The sequence below is a fragment of the Anneissia japonica genome, unplaced genomic scaffold (genome assembly GCF_011630105.1).
Source record: "Anneissia japonica isolate Jap-2015-1 unplaced genomic scaffold, ASM1163010v1 scaffold288296_len194742_cov168, whole genome shotgun sequence".
Taxonomy (NCBI): Eukaryota; Metazoa; Echinodermata; class Crinoidea; order Comatulida; family Comatulidae; genus Anneissia; species Anneissia japonica.
Window position 1 is genome coordinate 9,309 of NW_022740661.1, and position 20,706 is coordinate 30,014.

Here is a 20,706-nt window from a genome sequence, read left to right on the forward strand (position 1 = left end):
TTCATTTTATGTATATCTTCTTCTTCTACCATTACTAATTAACATCAATAACAAGGGTAATTCATACATCATTGAGAAAAACTAGGCCTATCTATTTTTAGTGGATCAGAATCGTATGCAACTGGAAGAAAATTCAAAGAACCCCGTGAAACAGTAGATTGTTATTGTGTTGAAATCCTTGCACATGCGCAGATCCATCCATGTTACATCTCGGAAGCTTTACCAGCCTCAGCGAGGCTGGTAAAGATTACCGAGATGTTCCGAGATTTTACAAGGATATTACACGGAGGTACTTTCACACGTGCCGTAAAATGTTACTTTTGGTTACATTTTGTTACATTTGGTAAGATTTTTGTACCTGTGAATCGGGTATAAGTCATGTTAAAATACTAAAAATATATTTTTTTTCTATTTAAACTTTGACTTATCTTTGTACTTTACAATTATTCAATACTCATGTAACAGTGAGCGGCAAACATAGCTCTGGGTATACACCTTCAGATCTTTTATTGTTAGCAAAAAATCTTATCTGATCATACATACAGAGTTTGACAAAAATAAAACAACATTATACTGTAGCATTGTACTTCAAACCACTCTATTTTCAACTTACAATAATCATCAATAGTTTCCTCAGGTGACCCTCTAGAATAGATTTTATATTCTGTTTTCTCTTTAGCGCATAGAGACTATGTATTATGCGCTATGTAAGTCTCCATTACCATTTCCAAACAGAAGAAAGGTGATATTGAATTGGAGCTTAAAACTAAAAATAGTAGGTCTGTTTTCATGTCAATGCAATGTAACATATAAAAAATCCCCTACAGTAGGTTAGTAATTATGGGGTGAACAAAGAAAAAACAACGTAAAACAAATATTATACAGTTTAGAAAACAACAATAAAAGCTTCAAATCAACTTCAAATACAAAGTACATTTTAATACTATATAACCTTGAAATTGAACAGCAATTAGCTTATTTTTAAAATGGTAAAACTATTAAATAACAGTGCAAAATCACAGCAAACAAAGTAACTTTCAAACAGTTAAAATCTTATAATCAATGAACCACAGTATTTTATCAAAGTTTGTGTCAGTGCCGCCTGGCTAAAACATCATTCATGAAAAAAACAGTCATTATATTCTTCGTGTATGCAAAACGATAACAACTATATTTATTAAAACAACATAAATACTGTAGGAACCTACACTTATTTCTGAAATTACATCGGCTGTTGGTAAAAAAAAATGTCAATCAAACTCTCTTCAGAACTAATGATTCAAGGGGTACCAAGGTGGATCTTTCTCAAATTAGTAAATTAAAATTGTAATAATTATATTCAACTAAGAATGAACTTAATAATTGTTTTTTTTTTTTAATCTAAAAAAAAATGCTTTGCTTTACTTGCATTTGAGCCCTTCAGCTAAACACAATAATTGTAGGAACAGAAATGAACTAGGGAGTGAGTATACATGGTTCAGCGCACACAGGTGGCAACCTAGTGTACAGTTTAGCCAACTGAGCTTCAGATGTTTGTAAAGGTATAGGTATCATAGGAGAATACCCTATTAAACGTGCAGCATAATTGTGTTGAATTGTATATCCGGATGTGGCCCCATGACTACTTCGCCGCCATACAGGGCGCTTAATTCAAGTTCATCCTTTATTCGTTATTCCTTTAAACTTTACAAATCGAGGCTAGGTGCCAGAATGAATGTAAAATATATGTATTTTATATAATAAGGCAATATGAAATCGTAATCTTAATTTTATCTGATCATACATATCATACATAGTATTCAAACAAGACTACTGTCAAACTTACAATAATCATCAACTATACAGTAGTTTCCAAACAGAAGAAGCGTGATAGAAGGGTGATACTGTATCATTCCACAACGATTGGGCTGAAATGAACCATAATCAGGGTAACCCCCTCTCCCACCCCCACTGTGCTGAAAGAAGGTTTTTTGAAAGTGCACATGAGCCAGATGTGTACACTGGGCCTCCAATTTTAAATATTAAAGTCATCTGAGAAGACTTAGTTCTATAACCCAAGCCCCGGGCGATTTGTGGCTCCAACCAGCACTAATGCCATGGCTATAGTTAGGGGTGCCTTTGCCCTACCACTCAGCCACTCGACTTTGTTGTGTTATGTTAGTCCTTCAAAATATTATACAAATCTGTGCATGTATTATTCTGTCACTGTGTCTAAAATAATAATAATTAAAAAAAAACTATTTTTAAAAATTGAGTAATTAGCGCAACACAAAAGGAAAAAAAGGCATGTAAGATGGGAGTGTTATTGGTGGCGTAGTATCAAATACAAAAGCACACACACACTTTTAAGTAGAATGTTCTACATTTTGTACCTTTTCGGCGTGGTGACAAGGGAAAGCATACGTAAACCACTGTAAAATGGGAAAGAAGAATGTGATCGGTTTGATCATGCAAAAAAAAAAAAATTGTTATCACAAGCAAAAGCACAAAATGAAATGAAAATTAATAGTAATCTATAGCAGAATTTCAAGATAATTAAACCATAAAAAAAATAATGATTTCCCAGTTCTGACTTTGCGCACTTACAGTATCCATACCTGCATGTTACTACTAAAAGCTTTCAATTAAATTATAGAGAAAAATTCCTGTGTGCTAGATCAATATATATTATAAATATTAGTTCATTTTATGTAAATTATTATTGTGTATCCCATTTTAAACAATGTTACAAAGTGTTTTTAAAATTAAATAGATACACTATTTACTACAGTATGTACCTAACCTAAAACAAAACTTCTATTTGTATTTATCTTTTATATACTTTATTTTATATTTTATATATTATGCAAAGAAGTATTTGCTCTAGTGTCTCATTAATCTAGTGTCTCATTAATCCTCAGGGTTGAATTTCTAACATTAACAAGAATTAATTTAGATTCTGATTTATAAACCAGCAGCCTAGAACTGATTGCACCATGTATATCATATGAATGGAAAGCTCTATCAATTACTTAGAATCTACCTTATTACATAATCAAGTGGCAACAATCACATCCACTATGTCCTACGGTAAGCTGTTGCTAGAGCAACCATCATGAGTACCAGCAATTACTGAACCTAAGCCTTTCAGCTAATTCTTCTGAGAGATAGAAAATTATAATGAGGGAGATGTTACGAATGACATCAGGTTTAAGATAGCATATCTCAATGTGAATGATTTCAGAAAGGAATTTTCCTACAGAAGGGATAAAGGAACGAATGCCAAATAGAACTTGATGGTGATATAGGCTATTTCCCATAAAACCCTGTCCAGACTATCAAATTTCATTTGACAAAAACATGTGACATACCAAATATGGCCATGAGGACATCACATCATGACTATATATTGGCATACAACTGTATTTTGTCAAAGAAAATTTTATAGTCTGGACAGAACTTAATATTTACAAACAGTTGCTTTCACAAAATCAATATCGTGCAATCTACACAAACATAGTAAATTTTATTTAGTTTTTCATTTTATATTATTTATTTACCTACTTTTTAGTCATACATACAGTAGGCCTAACCAGTGCTCTCCAAATGAAAATATTTATTTATTTTTTTATGTTTTTTGGATGTGTACAATCAATCAAGTTGGGTAACACTGAAGTGGAGCATTTAAGAAGATTTCAATCGTAAAATCGCGCATTAACTCCTGCATTACTTATTTTTTAAAGTGGGAATATTAAAATATTATACAAAAGTGGGAATATTACAATAATCTAACAAATAAAGTAACTTTAACTAACCTCTCCAAACTAAAAAATTACACACTAATGGCCAAGTCAATGACCTTTTCTTCAAACATTAAATTTCCATTTAACACCTATGAGTTTATGCCAAATTCAGCCATACTAATAGCCATGACAACTACTAGATTCCTAAAACTAAATTTACCACACATTGTACACACATAACCAGCTTATAATAACTAAAATATTATTATCACCCAAATATACTAAAACAATTTATAGTTTATTTATTATATTATATTTTATTTTGATCTTATTTATTTATTTTTTACTATAATACGTATATATTTTAAAATATTATGTAAATATAAATCTGTGTTATTAAATTAAAATAACATCAATAAAAAACAAACCTTCATCATCATGGCTTGTAGTGTCCTCCTCGTCTAACGGTTCATCATCTACAGTGCGTAAGAATCGTTTAGTAGTTTTTGGAAATGATTGCAAATTCAGCTTCATGTACTTCTCACGAATCAGTAAAGCTTGGACCAGGAGACTAGAGGCATCTCTAAGGTCATCGACTGGCACCTAGATGAACAACAGTTACGAAATCACATCACAGTAAATTTACTGTACTGTATGTGGAATGAATTTGCTGTACATATTAATTGTGAATCTCCATCTACCCATCTACTGAATACTCCAAACCCATTTTCTCTGAAGTGGATCGTTACGGGTATATTGTCAGGAGATTGGATTGGTGCTCTTGTGAACTACTGTATGTTTCTGCGGGGTCAGCTGGCCCTCAAAGTGCGTAAAAACAGCAGACAGACACAGGACACTCAATGCCATACTGTACTTTCTCACTGTCCTTGTGCAATGATTTTCAGTATGTTTTTTCTTGGTTGAATTGTGTCATTATTGTTTTATCATTATAATTATTATTTTCAAATACTTCTCACTCACCCCACTAGTATCTTCACCACTTATTGAGACACGTTGGAAATCCATATCTATCTGTTTGTGAATCTGCATGTTCTCATCACTTCGCGTGAGTTGAGCCGGTTCCGGTACGGGCAGTGCAGCGTCCTCTGAATCCGCATCCACGGTATGAGAGCGTGTTCTACAGAAAGTTAATCATAATATTATCAAGGTCTATAAAATAAAACGCACACACAGACATAAACCTATTTAAGGGGGGGGGGGAGATGGGTTATACAAGTAGACACAAAAATACTTTCATTGTCAAAATACAATCCAAGAATTCAATGATAGATTTGTCAGATGTAACTATTAAACTTGAGTAGATATTAAGTACATCAACAATTGTTGTTTTTCAATGTTTTTTAGATATTTAATAGGCATTCTATTGTTTTCTATGTCTTTCATTGTATTGCACCAAGCAAAAAAAAAAATTCATTTATCACATGTTTGGTTGATGATAATAAAGCTAATTCTGTATCTTGTATCATAATAACCCCTTAAAAAGGGATGTCCCCTGAATAGGAATATCCCTATTTAGAGGACATTGAAAAAATGTGAAATTATCCCCTTAATACTGTATGTAGGGATTTACAATACTTCACATAGTAAATATGAAAGCAATCACCTTTATAATTTAATATAACCTAAGTAAAAATGATGAGTTACAATAAAATTCAACTTGTAACTATTATTAATACAACAACAAATTTTGAGCCTTTGATCAATGATAAAGTAATCCTGTTTAACTAATCTTATTGAAACAAAACGAATGTAATAGAAATCAATGCACTGGTCTCAGGCCACATTTTCAAATCCCAGGTAAGAGGCAAAATTTAATACAAGATTGGTATTAAACAATCCAATTGGAATGTCCAGTTGGGAAGTATGAAAAACTGACATCAGGACAGTTATGATATCTAAAGGTCAATATAAAAAGCACTCTTTCAAAACATTAAGTTTACGACTCAAAGGCTTAAAAAATACATTTGAAAAAAAATATTTGTATTTTGAAACTACTGAATTTGTTGTAATAATGGTAAAACACTTCCCCTTTAATTGTGTTGGATTGGCTGTTTTTCCTTAAAAAGGGATTGCCTGTAGCAAATTGATATTATTTCCTCCTCATTTCATGGAAAGTTGTCTCAAACAAGGGGTTTTCAGTATGAGTTCATTTATGTACTGTAGGCCTACAAACTTCATTTCAATTCAAAAACAAAGAAAGACCCTTGATAGGGGAAATTAAGAGATTTAATTTGCTGATTTTTGAATACCGATCTTGAAACCGAAACTAAACACCAATAAATGACAATGATACAAAGAAAGACCCGTGATAGGGAAAAGTGAAAAGAAATTATTTCCTCCTCATTCATGGAAAGGTATTCAGAAGGAGGGGTTCTCTTTATGAGTTATGTTATGTACTGTAGGCCTAAAAACTTCATTTTATTAAAAACAAAGAAAGATCCATGATAGGGAAATAAAAGATCTCATTTTGCTGACTTTCGAATATAGATCTTGAAACCTAAAGTTTTGTAAAATATCATCAACAAATAAATGACAATGATATAAATTTTAAAAAAATGAGGACAGTGCTGGATCACAATACTGTATGGCAATTGATATGGAAAAAAAAAATACAGACATAACAACATGCTGATGATATACTACTGGCTAAAGTTAGGAAATATAAGCATCATTGAGTCAATGTACTCTAATTGATTCTTCAATATATAGATAGATGAAATTCTTCCAAGTATCAATACTGTACGTCATTCTTCCTTATGCAGTAGTCACAAACATGATCAATATGAATGTAAAGAATGTGACCCCAGGAAACATATTGGATGCCAACAAAAACTTAATGCTTTGTCCACACCAAGGGCTTTGCCAGAAGGACAGCCGACAATTATTTCTAATAACAACAATAGATTGTTACACAGTAAAAGAAATCCCTAAATTGGATGTTATAATGAATGGATGGGATTAGGACACTGACATCCAATCTGATTTTGGAATATGCTAATACTGGTGTAACAATATCCACTGCCATATACAGTATTAGAGGGCATTTGATCCATCTTTCATGCATTTCCATACAACATACATAGACATGCTTTGGACGTACAGCATGGCAATAGTACAGACAACCATGGAAGTATAATACTGTATTCATTTTTATACCTTCTTGAGACAACAATATGTTGAGTGACAGCTAGTTGTTGGTACATATTATTAAGTATATTATTATTACATAGCATCTGTTACTACAGTATACATTCCATATATACAGTAATTTTTATTGGAGAAATTTAATATTAAGATTGATCAGAAACTTTAATAAATTAGTTTTAAAGGTTTTTTGTATAAACAGAGAGTATATATTAAAACCAACAAAAACAAGATTTAGAAAAGAAATAACGAGAGGACAGGATTAACAGTATCAAACTCGGGTAGCTCTCTCAAACAAAATTAATATTCTTTAATACAAGCTATTGTCTTTATAGCTTTACATGTGTCTAATAATAAAAAGGCCTATTAAAAAAAAAGCTTGATCCTACATTGTTTAAAAAAATTTAATTGCTAGTACCCTGTTGGAAAGAGAAGAAATTACAGAACCCCATGAATACTGTACAGTACTGTAGGCCCTCAGTTAAAAAAAAATACAATAAGATAGGACCTCTATTAAAAATGGATGACAGATTAACAAAAACAAATATAATTATTATTATTAATATTAACCATTCCCAGCAAGGAATATTCGGCCTTCACTCATTAGCTGTAGGTGAAGTGAAAAAATACAATCTTAATTTAAGACTAATCATGACAACACAGACTTGTTTAACAAAAACATAATGAAATCACAAATTATTGGTGTTTTTTTTTTTTTTTTTTTTTACAAAACAATCAACAGATAACAAAAAAGCAACTAATCGGTTGAGACTAAACATTAATGAACTATAATATTTTTTTAACAGTTTAATAAAAGTTATCAAAAAAGGGTCAATTTCAACACTCAATATCCATCTCTGAAATATACATGTTTGGTACATTCAACACAATTACAAGGGACATGCAGCCGACACTTACTATTAGTACTACTGTAGTAGGAAAATTTGGCACTGATGTCATAACTTTTATAATGTTTTTTAAACACTAAATCATGCATGCGTGACATGCAATCTATGGAAACATGCAGATCAGTCACAGGTTTAGTCTGTACCTTTTTCTTGGACGTCTTGGTAGATGAGGGATAAAACAACAGCAAGAAGTCAAAAAATGATCACTGCTTTTATCATTCTTAATCCTGTTATGAACATCACAGACACATGGCAGTCTCAATTAATGGTTCATTATTATAGCAAATCAATTAATAAATGGTATTTTACAGAAATTGGCAAAAAAATACAAAGACAAAGAAGTTACTGCAGTATGGAGGTAACGGCACAGAAACTGCCAGGGGGACATAAATTAAAACAAACGGTGTTGTAGGCTATAATTGTATGTGAAAAAAAGACCAAAAAAAATATATACTTATTTTACATCTCATCCATTTAAAATATTGGAAGGGGGGGGGGTTTAAAAAAAAATCTGTGGCATATATTTCGGACAACTGTACAAAAAGTCAACTCATGAGACATCTTGCCAAGGCGGGGACTGGATTATCTAAAAAAATGTCAAACCACACGGTAAGTCGATACAGTTCACTGCTTATACCTGTGTCATTTTAAATTGTTTATTCATTATTAAATCAGTTTTACTATATTAATTATTCTCTATAAAATATACAGTATATTTCGTTAATTCTGTTACAAGAATGACTATTAATTAAGGAGTAAATTTAAATATACAAATTGAAAAAAAAAATGGTGAAAATAGTATTGTACAAAAAAAAACAAAAAAACAAATAACAAAATATTTTATTTCATTTGGCCTTTACACACAGGTGCTATGTGATATTTTTACCAAGGAAAATATCCATCCATCAAATCAAAGATGCTGGTAAACAAATGAAAAAAAAAAAAAGAAAATAGAAAAATATATAAAATTGATGTATATTACCCAACAGTATTCAGCTACATTTAAACTAGTTTTCAGCTTACCTTTTCCACTTCTTTGATTTCAAAGTTCCTAAACAAAGACCCATTTTAACAAAGCAATTGAAAGTACAGAACTACAGTACTGCAAACCAATTGTTAAATACCAGCCTTTACTGTACTCAAATGATAGACAATTTTCTAAATTATAAAAAAAACTTTGTATTGAAGTCAATAAATAACTTCAGTTGCTGCTGTCAAGCACTTTTATTAGACAGGAATCAAGTTTGAAGATTGTTTTTATATGAGGTAGGTTTAAATGAAAAAAAAAAAACAAATAACAAAATATTTTATTTCATTTGGCCTTTACACACAGGTGCTATGTGATATTTATACCAAGGAAAATATCCATCCATCAAATCAAAGATGCTGGTAAACAAATAAAAAAAAAAAGAAAATAGAAAAATCTATAAAATTGATGTATATTACCCAACAGTATTCAGCTACATTTAAAATAGTTTTCAGCTTACCTTTTCCACTTCTTTGATTTCAAAGTTCCTAAACAAAGACCCATTTTAACAAAGCAATTGAAAGTACAGAACTACAGTACTGCAAACCAATTGTTAAATACCAGCCTTTACTGTACTCAAATGATAGACAATTTTCTAAATTATAAAAAAAACTTTGTATTGAAGTCAATAAATAACTTCAGTTGCTGCTGTCAAGCACTTTTATTAGACAGGAATCAAGTTTGAAGATTGTTTTTATATGAGGTAGGTTTAAATGGGCATAAACAATACCTATATCTATTAGAAGGAAAAAATATACAAACTTTTAATGAGTGAGGTTCCTAAATGATAGACCAATCAACGTGGTACTATATTATTTCATAATGCACTAATTAATGACAATTGTTTTAGAGGATATTGAATTTAATGTATAATTGAATATATCCACTCAAACTTACTCAATCATTGCATTATTTGACTGGTATTGTTTTCAATTTCTTATTATTTGTTATGATTAAATACTGTATTTCTTGACCCTGCAGGCTGCAGATATAATGTAGGTTTCTCCATGCTGGGCCATTTCATCTCATCCCCTCATTATAAACCCTCACTATTAACAATGTTGTCACCATTTCCTACTGTACCACTGCACTGATATTCCCATCCCCTACCCCATAATTATTGCTTTAGTTTAGCTCTAACTTTGTAATTAGATTGTTATGATTTAGGTTAACGATTAAAATAACCTTCCTTCCACAAATTCTGATTGTATGCCCACATACTGTAGTTATGATGTGTCTATATATGGTCATGATGTGATGTCATCATGACCATACATAGGCATGTCACATGTTTCTGTCAAACAAAATTTGATAGTCTGTACAGGGTTCTAGATATTTGCTATTTTTGTTTAGTGTTTACTTACTGTACATCTTATATAAGAGTATTAAGAAATACATTTTTGAGATATTTTTAGATTAGATAAAACTTAGCATGTGGCACATCAAAGGCTTTACCAGTAATTATCATTATTACAACAGAAACAAAGACTTTTGGCTCACTCAGTAAATGGAATCTTTGGAGTCTAGGCATTGTTTAATTATCCAGGCTAATTTGCACTTTGTCTTGTTTCAAGGAAACCTTTTTTCAGAATCAATTTGCATGAATAATTTAATGTATTTTTATCTCAACAAGTTTACTGTTCTTTGTGAACTCCATAATCTGGCCAATAATAATGATTTCAAATAAAACTGTTGTATTTATATTTTTATTGTATCTGATGAACAATAAATATCAAAGAAAGAAACATAGGGCTTTTCCTTTTAATTGACATACTGTGAACTGGTGTAAAAATTTACAAAAAAAAAAAACACATTAAAACCAACTCGAAATCAGTGAGCATGTGCACCACCTGTTTTTTAACACACAATTTGGCCGATTTTGGAGGTGCTCATACCCGGGGAATCCTGTTCTCAATCAATAAGATTTTTTTTCAGCACAGCATACCAAATTTGGGTCAATCTTTGATTTTGCTTTTTCTGAGAGTACTGTACAGGGGTGTATCCAGGATTTTTTCTGGGTGGGTCGTAATCATAATTTTTTGGACCTTTTCAGTAGGAAAATTGATTACAGCACCTCCAGCTTTAAGCGGATGGCAGGCTCAGTTTCAGAATTGCTGGAATTGAGATAGATTTAAACGTCACGCAATTGGCAAAGTCTTTGGACTCATTGCTGGTACTTTATCAATGCTTTTTCATTTATGTCATTGTGAAAAGGACCTAGAAAAAAATGTCTTTGGAAAAAATGTGGACATTTGAAATTTTTTTTTTTTTTTTTTTTGGGGGGTTTTTTTTTTTTTTTTGGGGAGGGGGGTCGTACGACCTTCCCAAACCCCCCAGGGCTTGATTTACTACTAGCCTGGAATACTGTACAATGTCTAGCAAAGACGTCATTGGACAAGCCTATTTAATCGGCACATGTTATCCGATGGTCTGGTGAAAAAACTAACAAGCTATTTCTTCTTACGTATACAAGCCTAAGAAAGTAGGCCCTATAGTGTGCTGGTATATTCTGTGGAAAAGTACAGTACAATCTCCAGTAATTTAGCCTAGTGGACTAGTAGCCAAAAAGAAGTTGGAGCAAGGCCTGCACCATCACTGTCTCCCTGTTTTGAAAGCTATGTCCAAATAAATAATTAATTATTATTTATATAGAACTTTTGAAAATCAAGTACCTATAACTAGCACTGCTAAATATCATTTTGTATGTAAAATTAAACTACTGTAGCAGGTAGATGCACTGGATGCAAGATAAAGTGGGAAAAAAAATTACTGTACATAAAATTTAGTAGGAAAATAAGATTCACTGGATGAAGTGGATTACCGGTAAATGGAAAAATATGAGGAAAAACAATACATTGTAAAAATAGAAGGCAAACAACAAGCAAAATGTTAAAGTTGAAAGTTTTAAAGTTATTTAAGAATGAGACGACAAGCAAAAGTAGAAGGTGGCACATTAGACTCAGAGTAAAAATTATTTGATGGAAAGTTAAAATATGAGTTTTTGAAATCAAAATGATAAATATTAAAATGGCTTTACAGTATATCATGACCTGTTGTTTTCTCACCATTGTGTACTGGGGATCTGTTGTTTTCTCACCATTGTGTACTGGGGAGGGGGATAAAGACAAATACTACATAAAAAGTTTTACAAAAATTTCTGTTTTTTCATCAAACAGGACCTACTGTAGTCTGGGCTTAAGAAAAAAGTTTTCTATACCTTGGCTACGGCCAAGAATGGTGAAATTTTTAAAGTGCATTTTGATAAAATGGTTTTACATAATTTCGGTCCAAGTGTTAATATACTGTAGATGTCATGAGAAAGCCATTTTAATATTAAAAGTTAATAAGCCAGCATTTCAGGCATTATATACTTACATAGTTTCACGTGAGCAAGTACAGAAGACCCGCGATGCTTTCACTGTAGCACTACAAGATGTTTAGCAAAGGAAGAAAGACAGCAAGAAAAACACCAAAAAATATATTAAAGTTGAAGTTATAAAATAGAAACCAGATATACATTAAAAGAAATGTAACAACTTTTGAAGAACAAATATAAATGTAGCACCATGAAATATGAAAAAATAGCACATTATATAAATAAAACAGTTATTATAGTGGCCAGCAATTAAACCTATTTTTGTGCATGTTAAGTATACAGTGCTTGACAAAGACACCAAGCCAAATACAGTAGTATCCTGTTGCAAAGAAAGCTGATAAATTATTTCAAATCTGCAGTTCAGCAAGGCAAGCTCATAAAAAAATAATTATAGTAAGAACCTACATTCTGAATAAAACAGAACATAACTCCTACTCACAAAGCATAGGGCTGAGAGCAATAGGGATGAAACATGGAAACACTATCTGCTATATATACAGAACCTACATGGACTCAAATTTTCTGAAATAGCCTGTTAAAAACAATGGAATTGTTTTTCTATGTCCTTCGTACAGTATAATTTGCTGTAAATCTTCAAGTACGATGAGACTTTTTCTGTACCTTGTTTAGCAAACCCACCGCCCGCCAAGTACGAAGATTTTGAATTAAGATAACATTTTATTTATGGCTAATTACCACACCTGCCACCACAAAAAAAAGTATATCAAAAAAGAATTAACCATCCCATTACAACAGAGTTTACTGTACATTCACCAATAAACATTTTTTTTTCCTTCATCTGGATGTTTTTGGCAGATATCGTCTTATTGCTAAATAAGAAAAGAAACTTTAATTTTTTTTTAAATTATCATTATTGGTGGTCGGAGGGTTCACAAAACAATGTTACAAAAATCTGGCCTAAGGAGTAATATTGCGGGAATGTCACCTGCTTTCGTTTCAGACACATGCCAAAACACACTATAACGGCTATATTGCAGAAATATTACTAGGTCTGAAATGGAACGCCGCGTGACTCCAATATACAGAAGGAAATGCCGGGAAGAATTAACGTAGCTCTGTATGAAAGTGGCTTGTATGAAACAGAAAAAATAGAAGGTAACCACATGCTGACGCCCAGATACACCAGAATTAAAAATATCCAATGAGAGATGACACAGTCTACAGGTTATACAGTGTATCCGCCTGAGAAACTTTAATAACAAATCCAGATTCACATCGAATCCAAACTTAAATTCAAAGCGCATTTCAAGTGCTGAATGCCAGCATGCTTATTTTTACACGTTGATTCAAATTTTTTATCAGTTTGGTAGGCCTTTAAAATCTGAAAATTTGAATTCAGTGTAAATTTATTGTCGATCTACTTTTACAGTACATGGACTTTTTTTGAATTGAGAGAAAAAACGATTACACAATATAAACTGGCAGAAATCTACAATCACAAATACAGTAGGAACTACCTTAATCATACAAAGAAAACTGTGTTACTAAACCTTTTTAGCATTGAATTCTGCAAGATCCATTACCCCTTAAAAGTAACATCTTAAATGCTCCAACATTGAATGACAATTTAAGGATTATACAAAAATATGAGATAAAATCATTGTAAAAATTACAAATTACAACAAACATTGATTCCTATAAAAATTAAATGAAGGTCAGTTATAAAATACTTACAGTACTGTACCTTTCCAAACAAGCAAGCAAAACAGTGTGATAGAGGAGTGCTGTGTAATGAAGCACCGACAAAAATAGTTCATTATATACCTAATTTGTTCTTAGTCTTCATTATGTTCTATTGTCAAATGATAATTTGTTTCTACAGTAACAATGACGAGGGCTTCACGAAGATAGCTTTGAGGATAAAATTATTTGACCACAGGAGGCAACAATGTTGACAAAAACAGCAAAAAAATGGTTGCACCCAAAACACGTTTTTAATATTCCTAAATATTTTAAATGCAGAAAACAAATGATGCACTGTAAACCTACTTTACTGTACAATGTCTGAAGATAATTGCATGCACTACTCATATTAATAATTTATTTTATTACCAAAAGCCATCTAAATAAAATTATTGGTGTTTGTCAATAGTTGTATAATATTTGTTACTGAATGCAGCAAAACCTTTGTTGTTGCAATTTCTAATTTCACACAAGCACCCAAAAGGTTTGAGAATCAAAATTATGAAAATTTTCATGTTTTTGCATTTAATTTATAATACTGAAAAGAAGATATTGAAGAACATGCAATAATATCAATCACTAACTATTACTGACAAGTATATTAAAAGTACATAAGAACAAAAATCTTAATAGTAAAACTATGCATTTTTGAGTCTTTGGAAGCTGTTTTCACAAAACCTACAGTACATGTGAATTAAATATTTATAACTTTGCAAATATATTCAATCAACTTTCATAGAAAAAAAAAGAAAAACAAAAAAAAAAACTATTTTCCCCTACTGTAATCCCGCACCTTGGATATGGTTGATACAAAATGGAAGTGTAAAAAAATATGCAGCCATGTGCGTTTGTGTGACAAGACGCGTGTTTGTAAGACACGTCAGAGGCGGCAATAGTGGAGGGTCCTCGTGGGGAAAAAGGATCCGTCGGGGATCTCTGGATCACCTGCTTGTATCCCACTGTCAGGGAATTTTCAGGAAGGTCGACGGGGAAAAATCAAATCGCAAGTACAATCCAAGCATGCCTTACAATAAGCTGTCAAATTTCAGGGATTAAAAACTGTTTAGTGCGAGCTGTGCTACTGTATTTGCGAGGTGTTGTATAATATTACGATCGTATGAGTTGCAGTGTACAGCTCTTCCCCAACAAGGATCTAGTACCTCCGACAGGAGGACTCATAACTTTCTTGGTTTTCTATCAAATTATCATTTTTAAATAAACAATTCCAAAATTAACACAAAATTTAATTTTTTAATAAAAAATTCATGACAAATTTAATTGTAGGCTTCTCCGACTGGAGGGGGTGTGGACAACTTGTCGGGGAGCTTGGAACACCTATCAGGGAATCTTGGTGCCGCCCCTGAGATGTGCGTATTCCTAGCCCTGTTCTAATTGGTCAATTGTTAAGTTTGAGTGACACATCGGAAAGTTCTAAGTTCCACCATTTACACACAAAAAAATAAACGCCTCCCTCTAGGAGCATCCATATTACAGCATATGCATGATAAATAACTTGACTACTGACCATAGTAGATTCTACACTTCGGCCTCAGAAAACTAAATCTAAATTTGTTTGTTGAAGTTCAACAAGAACTACTATTTAGTAACAAATAATTGATACTTCTCAGAGTTTGACAAGATCCAGTAGTAGATGAGTCAAATGGGCCAGCAGTCAAAGCAAGGGTGCTGCGCAACCTACAGTCATAATATCAGAACTGGTTTGAATGGCACGCTTGTCTATTGTTCTGGTGGTGGAACAAGTCTTCTTGGATATTATGACTTATATTAAACTGTAGATTTCGTGTACATATATGTGCAAAGAACCCAACACATCTTTCATGAGTAGTAGGGGGTTTACCCTGGTGTACAGTACTGGTCCCTGTTGTGGAAAGACAAGAAACTGGTACCAGTTTACCAGGTAGCTCAGACACAAAGGGACCCTAATAGGGGAGAAATACCGCACAAGCTAGTCCACACGTCGTGCACTTTTAGACTTCAGAATAAAGCGCTACAGTATATAAAGATAATTACATTACATACAAATACAGGATACTATATAATAAAATCTGAACAAACCTCGCATAATTAAGGTGGCGCTGCACAGCTGTCTTAATCTCCTGTTGATTTTCGATTGGAATTTCTTCCGGGAATTCATAGTTTGCGCATCTTGATTCCTCCACACGGCTGTTCTCAAACACTTGGCGTGCAATCTCTGCATACTCTTGGTCCTTTAGGGTATGTTGTTTTTTGAGAAAGGTTCCTTTGCGGGATGGAGAAAATGTTGATGGACTTGTACCTGAGGGAAAAATGTATCGGGAACCTATAAATTCCTTTGTGTATACAGGTAAATTGTGACATTATTTATTTATTCCTACCGATATACTGTACTTTTAATACTAAATTGTGTTTCAACAAATGTATTATAATACACAGTAATTTTGATGTTTTATTAAAGTGATCCGAAAATTTGCAATAATAAAAGTGTGTAGTACACAATGGAAAAAAAAATAACAAAAATTGCATTTATTTATAAGGATTTACCACTACAGTACCAACAAAATTAATATAAATAGTCTGATAGTAAATTAACAGATTCATCAGGCCTAGAGTAGCTTCAACTTAAGGCCTTGTAAGTAATAAAAGTATATTAGTGGGGTCTAGGCCAAAGTTATCATCATGCCAAAAATCCATACCCTCACAATCACTAACCACCAACGCCCACAAGCATCCCAAACCCTCTCACATACTGTAGCCACCCACCACATGTTCCATGCATGTATGTCCAGTTTATCCACATAACCCAAAGATTCTATTTAACATAACAATAATAATAAGACCTGTCACGCTGCCACTCATCAATTGGTAAGGCAAGGCTTTTTTATCCTGTACCTCGTTTAATGAACCCGCCGCCCACCAATATTCATGATTTCAAATTTTAAATTTTATTTTTGGCCATTTAGCGCACCCGCCGACACAAGATAAATGGAACAAAGCAAATTTTATTACGCCCGCTGCTGCCTTGAACTCCAAAATTAAGACATTGTCATACAGTACCTACAGTATTTCTTCCTAATTATTTTCTTCTACACAAAATTATATTTCTATTTTTTTTTCGCCTTCCTCTGACGATCTTTAAAGAAACAATGAACAAAAAGTCTCGCCTTTAACTGCTTCAAAGCAGGCTTTGATAAAGTCTGGTGTCACCATTTAAACTTCAGCCCATATTACCAAAAAGGATTCCTTAGTGATTAAGGAACAAAATGAACATAAATCTCTAATTCTCAAAGATTCAAGAGAAATTCAAAGAAATCAACAGAAGAATATAATACAGCAAATAAAAAATGTGCATGTGCTACCCCTGAACAATTTGCAAATTATTGGTGCATTTTAAAATTGTGCAACATTCGCCTTGCACAGTTGGCAAGCTGTGCAGTATCTTGCACTTCTCATATTGTGCAAAGTAAATCCTTTAATAGTTTGCAAGAATGCCAGTCAATATGAGGGGATGCTACTTCAAGCAAATGCTAGTTCAAGCAGATGATGCCAGTTTTGAGCAGATGCCAGTTCGAGTGGATGCGTGAAAGTATCCAAAACATAAATTGAGATTTTTTTAATTGTTTTAATGCTAATAACTAAGGTTTTGAAAGTCTTTGATATTTTTTAATTTGGTCCTAAACATCATAGGTACTGTATAGTGATGGAGAGGACTACACTGTAGACTATGGCTGCACAAATCCAGATTGATACCATGCAAAACTTTAATTACCAGTTTAATTCAGATATAAATATTACATACAATTTTCGTTTCATAATATTTGGTCGAAATGTCAGAGTATCTACATATAGTACAGGGGCGGATCCAGAGATGTCCAAAAGGGGGGGCCCGAAAGGGGGCCGATCAAAACAACAATGCCCAAGGGGGTCCGGGGGAATGCCCCCGTGAAATTTTGGTGTTCTAGACGCCCGAAAATAACATTTGAGGCGTTCTGGACTATCATTTTTTTCTTTTCCTTCCTTTTTTTCTTTCTTTTCTCTTTTTTTTTTACCTCCCAAAAAGGGGGGGGGGGCCCCAGGGCCGGGCTGCCCCCCCCCCCTAAATCCTCCCCTGTTGCCCCCTAAATCCGCCCCTGTTGTAGAGTCTTAAATTGGGGGTGGGGGGCTCAATGATTAAATGAGAGGGACTATCTCACAAAACAAGGTGATTTTTAAGCGTGATTTTTTGCTTTGAACATTTTTCGCCCTACAGCCCCTGAATACACCTATGCCAGTGCCAAAAATGTGTAAACAATCTATCGTCAGAAAAACAAGTTATCAGAGGAAAACAGCTATTCTTTTTTTAGCGAATTTGTATCCGAATAGGAAAAAAAAATATCAGATGTTCGGTTAAAATAGGAAATTCACACTAGTTTTAATAAGGTTTGCAAAACTGGACCCTTTTTCACTCAAAATGGCATCTGCTTGAAGTGGCACCTCCTGGAGATAGCATTCGTTCGCAGTGGCACCATTGACTGGTTCCTGTTTAAATGTGCAAGATTTTCTTTCACACTCTGCAAACTCTGCATGGAAAAACTTGCACAATTTGCATGAAATGTCATAGGCCTAGACTAGGCCTATTCTACTATTTACTTTAATGCCCCATTCCCGGCAAAATTTCACTAAAAAAAGAATTTTTAGAAAAAATGCATTATGCACTACTTTAATTATTATAAACAATGGAAAAATATTGGCATAAATTTTAGTTTTATGCAAAAGGATAGGAGATTACCATTTTCTCGACGAATTCTTCGTTACTTGGGCAAATTCAGAGGTTGTAGATTGCATCCACTAGAATGCTCTCGCATTTATGTACTTTATATAGTCAATAAAGTGCGCCCTCTCTAATAAAATTAGTTTTTGTATTTCACATCTCACACACTGCGGTCGATCGCGAAGGCCCGAGATACTGTATGTTTGTTTACAGTAATTTTCAAAATCTCGGTCAGAATCATTTTTTTAAGATTTGAAATTAATTCCTATAAAAATTGAAATATTATATTTCACAAGTGTTAATACTAGCAACGGAAAATATCATGTCGGCCTTTTTTATGTGTGATAACTGAACCTAAATCCAGGCAAGGCTAGGCATAGTCATGCAGTGTTGGATAGGGTAATGTTTCCGGCGCCAACTATAATTCTTCGCAGATCTATCGAGAAATCCAACGTGAAAAATTCATCCGCATTTATTTTTTGTGTGGAAAAAAAAAATCAAATTTCAGTCTTATTTTACATTTTGTTCATGTTTTGCCGGGAATGGGGCTTTAATACCACAGGCCTATGCATTGCCAGGGACAGACCACCACCACCAGATCCAAAAAGTGTCATCGTTGACAACAACAGGCCTTTTTCACGAATCGGTAGACATCTTGAAGTGATGACAAACATTGCAAATCAGTGGTGCGTAACCAACAGAAATAAGATAAGCTTTTGGGCTGATTTTCTGACATCAAACAGGGCGTCGTATCCAAAAAAAATTTCCATATATGATTGCTTTTTGAAGGCTTTTCTTTTTCAATCTTGATTTCAGAGGTCAAAAAAAATTTCAATCATACATAGTGGTGTAGACTAGTCTTTTAAGAACATTTTGCTGGAAAAATTTTTTGGATACGATGCCCCGTTATAGAGTTTTAATTAACATGATGTCAAAAAATCAGCCCAAAAGCTTATCTTATTTCTGTTGGTTACGCACCGCAGATTCGCAATGTTTGTCATCACTTCATGATGTCTACCGCCGATTCGTGAAAAAGGCCTATTATAACGTGGGGTCAGACTCTTTAGGCCTATATACAGTAGCTCTCTTGTTGGACTTGTTCAGAGTGATTCGAGCGAAATTGTAAATATTAGACTAGCCTAAGATAGGTCATGGGCTAATAATAGGCTTAAGAGCCTAGGCCTAAGTTAAGGGCATATTGTTAGGCCTAGCTAAGGCCCCAAACTCTAGGCCAGCCAGCCCCATAGCCTGGCCCTAGCTAGGCCTAGGCCGTGTTGGCCTACCTTCAGACCGCTCTTCTCCAGCTACTTCGTCACATTCAGTATCTAGGCCTAACCGCAGATTCGACCGCAAATTCTGGCTGCTTGCATCAACTGTATCCGACATGTGCAGTCCATTAGCTATCTGTTCCATTTTAAACACTTATCAGCTCTTAATAACTCGATCAGTTGCTTGAAATTTTACGAGCCTCAGTCTGACGATGGTCTGATAAATAAACAACACCAGAGTCAAAACACTAATATAGCGTGAACTCTATCCTTCCCCTTTGTGGGAAGATGAACTTTGGTGGCGCCGGAGAGGGAACTGATCGTGTACGTGTGTCAGAGCATTAAGAGGAGCCCGGCCTGGTATTCAACCTTTTTAAGCTGGGAGTGGGGAGGGGGAGGGCAGGCCAGGCCAGTTCCGATTTGTTGAGACCAGCGGCGGGCCGACATAAATTGTGTACTTCCATTTTCTTTTATAACGGTGAATTCGAAATAGAAGCGGCTAACAATTGAACTTTCACAGATAAGGGAATACCTCAGCCCAACGGTAGCCGATCATTTCGGTCGCGCTTCGTTTCGGTCGCGCTTTGTTTCGGTCGCGCTTCGTTTCGGTCGCGGTTTATTTCGAACAAATATATATTGAGCACCGAAGGAGTTGCGAAAAACGAAAAATTTAATATGCCTAGGCCCTATATATTTTAGTTCGTGAATCGGTTTATCATAGGCCTAAGTATTGTTTTGCTATCTTTCCACTAACAAAATATCTTTCTGCTATATTCTCTTTCTTCCATT

The 20,706-nt window shown here is 33.7% G+C and overlaps 1 protein-coding gene across 9 annotated transcripts in view; it reads right to left on the reverse strand.

The window, feature by feature from the left end:
* LOC117118292 (AMP deaminase 2-like) overlaps positions 1–20,312 on the reverse strand; it is a 29,552-nt gene extending 9,240 nt beyond the window's left edge. Inside the window, exons 1-7 of one of the 9 annotated variants that reach the window (XM_033262852.1) lie at positions 19,933–20,312; positions 15,979–16,198; positions 12,198–12,248; positions 7,939–8,022; positions 4,704–4,860; positions 4,151–4,325; positions 2,373–2,411 (exon numbers count right to left, since the gene is read on the reverse strand). In XM_033262852.1, coding sequence (XP_033118743.1) covers positions 2,373–2,411; positions 4,151–4,325; positions 4,704–4,860; positions 7,939–8,022; positions 12,198–12,248; positions 15,979–16,198; positions 19,933–20,062 — 856 coding nt within the window. In that variant the 5' untranslated portion in view covers positions 20,063–20,312. Of the gene's footprint in view, positions 1–2,372; positions 2,412–4,150; positions 4,326–4,703; positions 4,861–7,938; positions 8,023–8,818; positions 8,980–12,197; positions 12,249–13,893; positions 14,256–15,978; positions 16,199–19,932 lie in introns of those variants that run through there. The other 8 variants (XM_033262856.1, XM_033262859.1, XM_033262860.1 and 5 more) reach the window with 8 other exon arrangements.
* Positions 20,313–20,706: the final 394 nt, after the last annotated feature.